Source organism: Phaenicophaeus curvirostris, chromosome 3 (assembly GCF_032191515.1).
Source record: "Phaenicophaeus curvirostris isolate KB17595 chromosome 3, BPBGC_Pcur_1.0, whole genome shotgun sequence".
Classification (NCBI taxonomy): domain Eukaryota; kingdom Metazoa; phylum Chordata; class Aves; order Cuculiformes; family Cuculidae; genus Phaenicophaeus; species Phaenicophaeus curvirostris.
In genome coordinates this window covers 4,297,843-4,307,519 of record NC_091394.1, presented here as the reverse complement: position 1 = coordinate 4,307,519, position 9,677 = coordinate 4,297,843, and the positions used below count along the sequence as shown (strand labels likewise).

General features: G+C 41.9%; 1 protein-coding gene across 1 annotated transcript; it reads right to left on the bottom strand.

Annotated features, from left to right (window-relative positions):
- Positions 1 to 641: 641 nt before the first annotated feature.
- On the bottom strand, positions 642 to 7,230 carry TIMM21 (translocase of inner mitochondrial membrane 21). The gene is made up of 6 exons (XM_069853281.1): positions 7,038 to 7,230; positions 4,991 to 5,053; positions 4,792 to 4,889; positions 3,359 to 3,432; positions 1,231 to 1,336; positions 642 to 1,137 (listed from the first exon to the last, which is right to left on the bottom strand). The coding sequence occupies exons 1-6, from the start codon at positions 7,213 to 7,215 to the stop codon at positions 1,045 to 1,047; spliced, it is 612 nt and encodes a 203-aa protein (XP_069709382.1). The 5' UTR covers positions 7,216 to 7,230; the 3' UTR covers positions 642 to 1,044.
- Between the last annotated feature and the right edge of the window lie 2,447 nt (positions 7,231 to 9,677).

Sequence of the window (9,677 nt, the reverse complement as noted above, 5' to 3'; positions counted from 1 at the left end):
AGACATGAGCAGAATGGCTATAACCCAGTAAAGAATTACTAAAGATCTATGTACAGTTGTGGCATTTTATACGGGAATATTGTATGAATTTTACAACAGTCCAAATGTACTATTAAATGAACTTGCAATAAGGGCTGATAACTGAATATCCCTGTATGCTCAATGTACGGATAATTCATTACATATGACAGGTAACTACAGAAAAATGCATTAGCTGGCGTTCAAGAAAGTTGTCAAAAGTAAACAGTTAAAGCTTGAAATGTTTTGGTTGGTGCTGCTTGAGAGATGGGCATGACTGAGTCTGATTACAGAGTTCTGCTTGCTATCTGCAATATTGCACGAAGGAGGAAACCCAGCTGAAGAATTTGGTCATGAGCTGAGCTTTTCAGTTTGACTAAACCTGTATGAATCAGATTCCCAGAAAAATTTAAATTAGTTAATGGAAAAAACTGTGGGCAGTGCTGAGCAGCTACAACACTGCCATTAGTTAGCAAAGCAGCATGGCAAACACTGGAAAGAGCAGACAGTACTGCTGTTCTGTGTGCTGCCAATCTGTTTAGAAGATACTCAAGTCTTTATCTCCACATATTGTTATTTCACCTTCTTATCTACACAAAGGCACCAAGAATGAAAACAGTGAGTTCTACACTTAAAAACCCATTTTCTTTATTGCAGTGCTAGTAGGAAATCCAAGCAAAGGAAGACAAAAGAAGTTCCCCATCCAAACCCCAAAATCTTAGAAGACTCAGTTTTTGGGTGTGTATAAGTATTATTCAGTATTAAACTGTTTATTATAAGCCATTATTTTCCTATGCCAAAAGTCTTTGCCATAAGTGATGGCTCTATTATTTTTTATTGGCTTCACTTCAAATTCTGTATCTGTTATTATCAAAGACCTCAGTGGAGGCCCTGAGAGGGTACGTCATGTTACACAATCCCAAAGCTGCAAGACACAATCAAGAACACCAAACAATTCATGTGTAGACTAGGTACACCAATATCACCCAATACTCAATGAGAAGAGGTGGCAACTTCGATCATTTGCTATCTGTTGTCTTCTATGACAATGGTTCTTCTAGGATAGGTGTCAACATCCACAAATATGTAGCGGACCTCAAACCTTCCTCTCTCAGGATTCTGTAAGGAAAACAATTTCAGGCTCTGTTTTCTCTCTTCAGTACTTTACATTCAAGATTAAGCTTGTTAGCTTTATCAAGCAACTGTACATACCTCTTTAACTTCCACATGGACTGTTCCTCGCTTCCCTGATTCAGAGCCCTCAATATAGAACTTCAAACGCATATGCTTCAGTCCTTCTTTTATGAACTCAATGTGACTAAATCCAGAAAAACAAAACAAAAAATATCCACTCAGCAAAGATACAGATTATGTTAGTTGAACTTCAAATTTAAACATCTTATTTAGAAGAAGCTGCTTAGCTGTTTTGTGAGAAAGTGTATTCTGATGCAGTCTTTATGCTACCGTGGGTTCCTTCTCTACTGTTCTTCCTAAGCTTTACTGTGAGGTTGTAAGGAGTAGCAGCATTAGAAGAACTAATTAGCAGTTGAAAATTAACAGATGAAATGCTTAAATGTCCTCATCCCAGTCCTTCCCTCAAAACTCAACAGCAATCAAATGCTGAAGACTCCAGAATTTCTTTCTATTTATTCTAAAGAACTCTCCGATTCAGAGCCTGATATCTAAAAAGGAACACCCACCTCACCAAGACTGCCGAGGTTTTTTTAGGCACTTAGAATCTGAGTTACTAAGCCTAACGACACAAAGAACGTTTTGTCAACTTAAATATCAGGTTGGTTAAATCACATCAAAGCAAAGAGCTTACTATATTTTACTATATTCTTTGGCAAGAATTTTATTCTACTGAAGTTGTGTAACTTTGGCACTGACAGAAGATCTCCCACCTAGATCCTGAAACTTAGACTGGAGTCGGGCTATGCTTAAGTATTAGATAAACAGAAAGGTCACATCACTTTCAGGGCCACCACTTCCAGAAACTAATGGTCAAACTACAGTCCTGGTGCCAGTTTGTTTCCTACTGAAATTACTAACTGCTGCACACTACCAAGCTCTTATTTCCACCAGTCACGCCCAGATGCACACAGTGGATTGAACCTGCAATATAGTTTAAGGTGACACGATGGGTTACAGAGAAAAAAGATGACTGAAGAGCCTTATTGCAATAAATTCATGTACAAATTGTTCATACACAAAAAACCTGTATATTTTTATGCTGTAGACACAAACACTACAATCTTACAAAATCTTCAGCTCGAAATTTTATTTAAAATATTGGTTTTTCAAAATGATGGAAATTAAATACTGGAAAGCTGACAGAACATTTACGTATTTACATAGTTTGTTTTATAAATAGATGCTTAAAACATTTGTACTTATCCTTTTTGTTAACCAGCTCCACTTTAAACATTTTTTCACAGTCTAGTGAAAAGACAAACTTTGACCAGTAAAAATCACTTTCTTCTGGAAAAAAAAAATTCTTGATTTCATGGTTCAAGTTCTGTCACTGGGCACATGAGTCCCACCTTATATGAAATCTCAAATAAATTCAAGTTAAAGAACCCAATAAAGTCCCTAGTGGGTTACAGAGCAGGGAAGATTTACATTTTTATAAGAATTAGTTCTGTGTCTCCCTCAAAAGGAGAATAATAAACAGACAAGCTCATGAAAGGTTTAGGTGAGAGATGTTCTGTTAAATACACAGTAAAGATGTGGTCTCAGTTACCAAAGAGCAATACAAGAAATGAAGACTCTATATTGCGTATCAGCCTGGGACAACGTAGTCACTGCAGTGACTATAAACATGCACAGTCAAACCCAGCCTAGCTTTAAACAGAGCAAGCAGGATTCTTGAAAGTCTGAACGTTAATACCTCCTGCTTTTTTCTGGCCCAATACAGACTACTGCTTTGAAAGGAGAAAAACTCTCAAAACCCAATTATTCAAAGAACAATTTCGCTTGATTTGAGGCCTTCAGACTGTAGATTTCAGTCACATCCCTACTCCACTGATGCACACCTGGGTCCCTGCACTACTCTTCTCAGACTTGTCCTGCTTTTTGAAGAGACCAGCTCTATGTTTACTGTGCTGACCACTGCTTGTTTTGAGGCAGTTGGAACTGGCATTTTATATTCTAAGCGCAGTGTATTTAGAGGTATGCGCCACATACGAGGTCCTGCAAAAAATTGTTTCATTTTCCCTCAAAAGCAACAGGGTACATCACAAAAAGTTCATTAATCCAGACCCAACTCGCTGTGGTGTGACCCAAAATGTCTTTGCTGTGCAAAAAATAGCGTCTGTATGGGGCAAACACCAAAGGGCACCTGACAAGCTGTCGTCTTCCTCTTCTTGTTGCCTCTCCATAACCTTTAATAGATTCACCAAAAACACCAATTATCTACAAGAGAAAAGAGAATCGAGTCGTCAGAAAGTATCCCATTCAAATTAATATTCCAGCTACCAGCTCACGTCCCTGCTGTGAATGAGTTTTCTTTCAACAAAATGCTCGCGAGTCTGATGTGTCAAGAACAGAAAAGTATATGAATAAAAGCAGTGCAAGGAATATTGCTCTGTATTTCAGTGATTTGCTTTACAGTCACACATTAAATGTCTGAAGTAAATCCTACTAATATCTTCCATTTGCACCATCCTCTAAGATGATGACACTTGAATCTCTCTTCTTACTGTATATTTTATACTTTACTGACATTTGGTGTAACTAGGAAGAAAAAGCAGGAAATATTTGCTAATGTCTCCTCCAAAAGAATATGTTTCAAAGGTTAAAATGCAAATGCTTTCCTCTTCACATTATCTAGAAAACACTGCCATTTAAGAAATTCAATGGTTTATTTTTTTTTTGAGATCTATAAAGCCAGACTGAATTAACCTAGTTTTAAACTTACTTTAAATTTGGTTAGGAAGGGTGATTTTACTGTATAAGTACGAGAAAAAAGTTTTAATTCTACAAACTTTTTCCAAAGCAGTTTTCATTTTTATTCCAGTGACAACTTGTCACTTCATTTCTAGATTATCCTCAGCGGCACCTGTGGCAACCTTGTTTCAAAGCTATTCCACGCATTTCTTGTTTTGTCTCAAGTTGTGTTTTTTATAATCTAGTTTTAATTTTTTTTATATCTAGCTGTCCTATGTGACTGTGTGATCACCCAGCTGTTCTCCTTTTCCTGCTAGTCAAAGGACTGCTACCTGTTGTTTCAAATGAAGGTTTAAAATACTCGGACATTTACGCAGAGCTTTGCAGAATGACGGAATCCTAATAAACTGTAAAAACAGAATAACTGTGCACGCCAGACCCACAAAACTTATGATGGCCCAGTTCCTTCCCTGACCTGCAGAAGTCCTTAAGTACTACATTTATTAGGCACTCAGTCTGTAAGACTTTCTGTGTGGGAGATACATGCTGTGAAAGAGCAGGCACTGTAGCTCTATCAATTGTATTGTGGTACACTCACTTAACTTGGCTTTTAGCAGGCTAATTCATTCAGGCTCAGTGCTTGAATTCACTTCTAATATAGGCTCTAATTTGAAACTGACCCACCTCTGGTCAGCTAAAACCACAGACAGATCTGTGGTGTTTGCCTGCTAAGCATCACAGAGGTCTTCCCGTAGTGTTGCTTGTGTGATTCCCTGTGCAAACATTTTACTCAAAGAGAGACAGTAACTACTGACTATAAATAAATTTACTGATTATAAATAAACTTACTACTAATAAACTTACGACTAAGGTTCAAAAACCAACCTCAGGGTGAGATCTGCATTTCTCCAAGGCATCTCCATAGATCTTACTTGGACTAGAAGAAGAGAACAGCTCTTTAAAAATCACATATAACAAACCACCTGTAACAGAAACAACAGTAAATGGAATGAAAACTAATCAGACCAGATCGAATTAATTTAAAAAAGCACTTCTGATAAAGAACATAATTTTAAAAAATAACCTGTAACACCAATTCCAGCAAGCACCACGATAAAATAGGTGAAGTCTCTTCCAGCTTCTTTAACTGAAACACACAGAAAACAATGTAAGAGTTATCTTGGATAGTAAGGCTTGCATAGCTTTCTTACATAAATACTCTTGTATTAGTTTACAACTTAAATAACATTTTGGTAGAAGACAAAAATCCAATAACACCTTCTATAATGCCTCATCAGTTTAAAAAGAAGCCATGGAATGTCTCTTACATTGTGTAGGGTGTATTTGTGTCTCTGTATTAAGCCTTATTATTTTCCCTTTTCGTACTAGGTTTTTTCAAGACCCAAAATAACTCATATTACCTTTTATGTAGTACAAAATCTTGTTTGTTTAAAAACTAATGAGGTGTTTAGCACTGCAGTATTCAAGCTACAATATAAAACCACTATCATTGCATTCCCTCCGCAAAGAAAAGGAGAAGTAAAAATAAAGCATAAGCTTATAAATTGCATACACCAAAAATAACCAATTTTAGGAATTCTCAATTAAGTGAACAATAAAAAGGAGGGATATTAGAGCAAAATACATATTTTAGTTATTGAGATGGATAACTGCAGTTTATCAGATTATTTTTTATCTATTAGTTTTGATCTAATGTACCAGTGCCAATATACACTGCAAAAAACTTGTATGAGATTCTCTATTAGAGATCGTTTTTGAGTACTTGTAAAGAGATTACTGATTTAAGTGATAAGGTGTGCCTTTCAGCGAAATACCAGTTACCATGGAAACGTTAATGAACATTTTTCCTGCAGCCTTCTAATCAGTTGAGGATGTTTTTCACACACCTTTCCAAAGCACTTAAAATTTTTGAGGCCAGTTATGTAGTAATCAGCTTCCATTGGAATGAATGGGACTAACTAAAATGACAGCCATCCTGTAAAGAAACTAGTACCACAAGTAGAGCTTTGACAACTTTGCTGGAAGTAAAACTCTTTTAACCGCAAGAGGACAGGTTATTTGTGACAGGTTTTCTGTTTGAAAAGTGAAATCACAGAATCATAGAATAGTTTGGCTTGGAAGAGACCTTAAAGATTATCTAGCTCTGAACCCCCTGCCATGGGCAGGGGCATCCTGGGCATTTTGCCCAGGGAGGTGGTTGATTCACCTTCCCTGGAGGTGTTTAAGGCAAGGGTGGACGAGGTGCTAAGGGGCATGGTTTAGTGTTTGATAGGAATGGTTGGACTCGATGATCCGGTGGGTCTCTTCCAACCTGGTTATTCTATGATTCTATGATTCTATCTCCCACTAGATCAGGCTACCAAAGCCTGATGTGATTGAGGGCTGCTCTGCAGAGAAGGACTTGGGGTGCTGGTCGATGAGAAGCTCAACGTGAGCCAGCAATGTGTACTTGCAGCCCAGGCCAACCGCATCCTGGGTGGCATCAAAAGAATCGTGGCCAGCAGGGTGAGGGAGCAGATTCTTTCCCTCTATTCCTCTCTTGGGAGATCTCATCTGGAGTATTGTGTCCAGTTCTGGAATCCTCAATATAAGGATACGGAGTTCTTGGAAAGGGTCCAGAGGAGGGCCACAAAGATGTTCCCAGAGCTGGAGCACCTCCCATATGAGGACAGGCTGAGAGAGTTGGGGTTGTTCAGCCTGGAGAAGGCTCCAAGGAGACCTTATAGTGACCTTCACTACCTGAAGAGGCTACAGGAAAGCTAGGGAGGGACTGTTTACAAAGGCTTGGAGTGATAGGACTAGGGGCAATGGGTATAAACCGGAGACGGGCAAATTTAGACTAGACATAAGGAGGAATTTCTTCACCATGAGGGTGGGGAGACCCAGGCCCAGGCTGCCCAGGGAAGCCGTGGCTGCCCCATCCCTGGGGGTGGTCAAGGCCAGGCTGATGGGGCCTTGGGCGGCCTGGGCTGGTGGGAGGTGTCCCTGCCCATGGCGGGGGGGTTGGAACTGGACGATCTTTAAGGTCCCTTCCAACCCAAACGCTGCTACAACCCTGATCTCCTCAGTGTCTCCGGGCGCCCCCTCCCGCGGGCTGCAGCCTCCCTTACCTTTCTGGGCAGCCGAGAGCAGCGTTTCCTCGCCGCGGGCGCCCCGCACCGACACCTGCTTCTCGCCACCGGCGGGTCTCTCGGTGCCGGCGCCCCGGGCCGCCCGCAGCCCCCAGGCCGGGCAGCGCCGCCCCGCCCGCAGCGCCCACCCCCGCGCCGCCAGCCGGGCGGGCAGCATGCTCGGAGGGGGCTCTCCCCGCGGCCTCCCGGGCGCCCCGCCCCGGCCGGCGGAACCCTGGGAGGGGAGGGGAGCGGCGGCGGCCTCTGGGAGCGGTAGTTGGAGCCGCGCTCCGCCCCGGGGCCACGGGCACGCCTGCTCGGCCCCCGGCGAAGGGAAAGCCTTCGAGGCAAAGGGAATCACAGAATCCAGGTTGGAAGAGACCCACCGCCTCATCGAGTCCAACCATTCCTATCAAACACTAAACCATGTCCCTCAGCACCTCGTCCACCCGTCCCTTAAACCCCTCCAGGGAAGGTGAATCAACCCCCTCCCTGGGCAGCCTCTGCCAGTGCCCAATGACCCTTTCTGTAAAAAATTTATTCCTAATGTCCAGCCTAAACCTCCCCTGGCGGAGCTTGAGGCCATTCCCTCTCGTCCTGTCCCCTGTCACTTGGGAGAAGAGGCCAGCACCCTCCTCTCCACAACCTCCTTTCAGGTAGTTGTAGAGAGCAATGAGGTCTCCCCTCAGCCTCCTCTTCTCCAGGCTAAACACCCCCAGCTCTCTCAGCCGCTCCTCATAAGGCCTGTTCTCCAGCCCCTTCACCAGCTTTGTTGCTCTTCTCTGGACTCGTTCCAGAGCCTCAACATCCTTCTTGTGGTGAGGGGCCCAGAACTGACCCCAGTGCTCAAGGTGCCATAGAACCATAGAATTGAAGGAAGAGATATTTGTTATAAGCTACTAACCTATTTTATATTTGAATATTATGTATAGTTTTTGTGATTTTAGAACTAAAATATAGGATTAGCTTGATTAATAACTTTTAGCTAGCCTGCGCCTGTATACTTATGCTTGCAGAAGAAATTTTTAACAATGCTGCAGTTAGAAAGAATGGGAAAGAATGTGACTGCATCTAATTAAGCCAGATAACAAGGAGTACTGCAATGTTAAGAGAAAGATGAATCAGCTAGGACCAGATGCAACCTTGAAGAGGTGCCAAAGGAGTTGAAGAACATGTGCAAGAAGGAGAGTTGAGAAGTTCACTGTGAAGAAGACTGCGAGCCTTCCTCCAAAAACCCCAAGCCCAAGACCCGCAGAGGGCAGAGCACGTGAGCCAAGGGGAGGAAACTTAAGGAAATAAATTCTGGGAATTGATTATAATAGACAAACCTGTTCCAGGAAAAGCAATGCATATCTATGCTTTGACTGTACATAGCCTTTGTGAATTGTGCTAGAAGTTGCACACACATTAGGTGGAGTGATCCGCTACATGCCCAATGTCACAATAAAGGATACTTTACTTAATAATGAAATTGGCATTGATTATTCTTGTGTCTGGCTTTTCACGGCATCAGAATCATTGAATCATAGAACAGTTTGGGTTGGAAGAGACCTTAAAGATCATCTAGTTCCAACCCCCCTGCCATGGGGCCCCCTGTTCCCGTAAAAAAGCCAATCTTGATTATCAATGCCAATTTAATTATTAAGCGGGTATTCCTTTAATACATAAGATGATGTCGGACACACAGGGAATCATTTCACCTAATGTGTGTGTCCATTGAGGCTGGTTACAGGACTCTCATACTGGTTAAACACACATATTCATAGCATCATAGAATCATAGAATCACCAGGTTGGAAAAGACCCACTGGATCATCCAGTCCAACCATTCCTATCAATCACTAAACTATGTCCCTCAGCACCTCGTCCACCCGTCCCTTAAACACCTCCAGGGAAGGTGACTCGACCACCTCCCTGGGCAGCCTGTTCCAGTGCCCAATGACCCTTTCTGTGAAATTTTTTTTCTTAATGTTCAGCCTGAACCTCCCCTGGTGGAACTTGAGGCCATTCCCTCTTGTCCTGTCCCGTCACTTGGGAGAAGAGGCCAGCTCCCTCCTCTCTACAACCTCCTTCCAGGAAACACTGGTTACATATTCAGGAAATACCAGTTAAACATACATAGAACTCCTTGTCGTATCTTATCACCCATTCTCGTATGTATATCATAGTTCCTATGGGTCTTCAGAATCCTCTGATGCTCTACCTTATCTCCTCTTTGTGTCCGCTTGGTGAGCTCAGGTCTGTCCTTTGTTCCTAAACATAGAATAGTTTGGTCCAATAGCTCCATATCCTTCTTGTTGACGGCAGCATGGAATCAAAACGCAGAGATCAATGTGATCAGCGAGTGTTCACTTTATTGAGCTTAGCTATTTCTTTATAAACCCTTTTTGATTACATAACTGGCTGCCCATGAGGGTATCTACAGTGTATTATTGGTTAAAGGTAACTGTCCATAAAGCTATTACTAACATATTATTGGCTAAACTACTGCACATGCTAAGAAACCAAGTTATACTAAACTTAACTATGTTGACAGTTCTCTTCAATTGTTTTTCTTTGAGCTGGTGCTTGTTCCCACAGAACTAGCCGCTCCATTCCTCCCAACTGGCCCCTGTTTATCTTTCGGCTCTCTGTTTCAAGG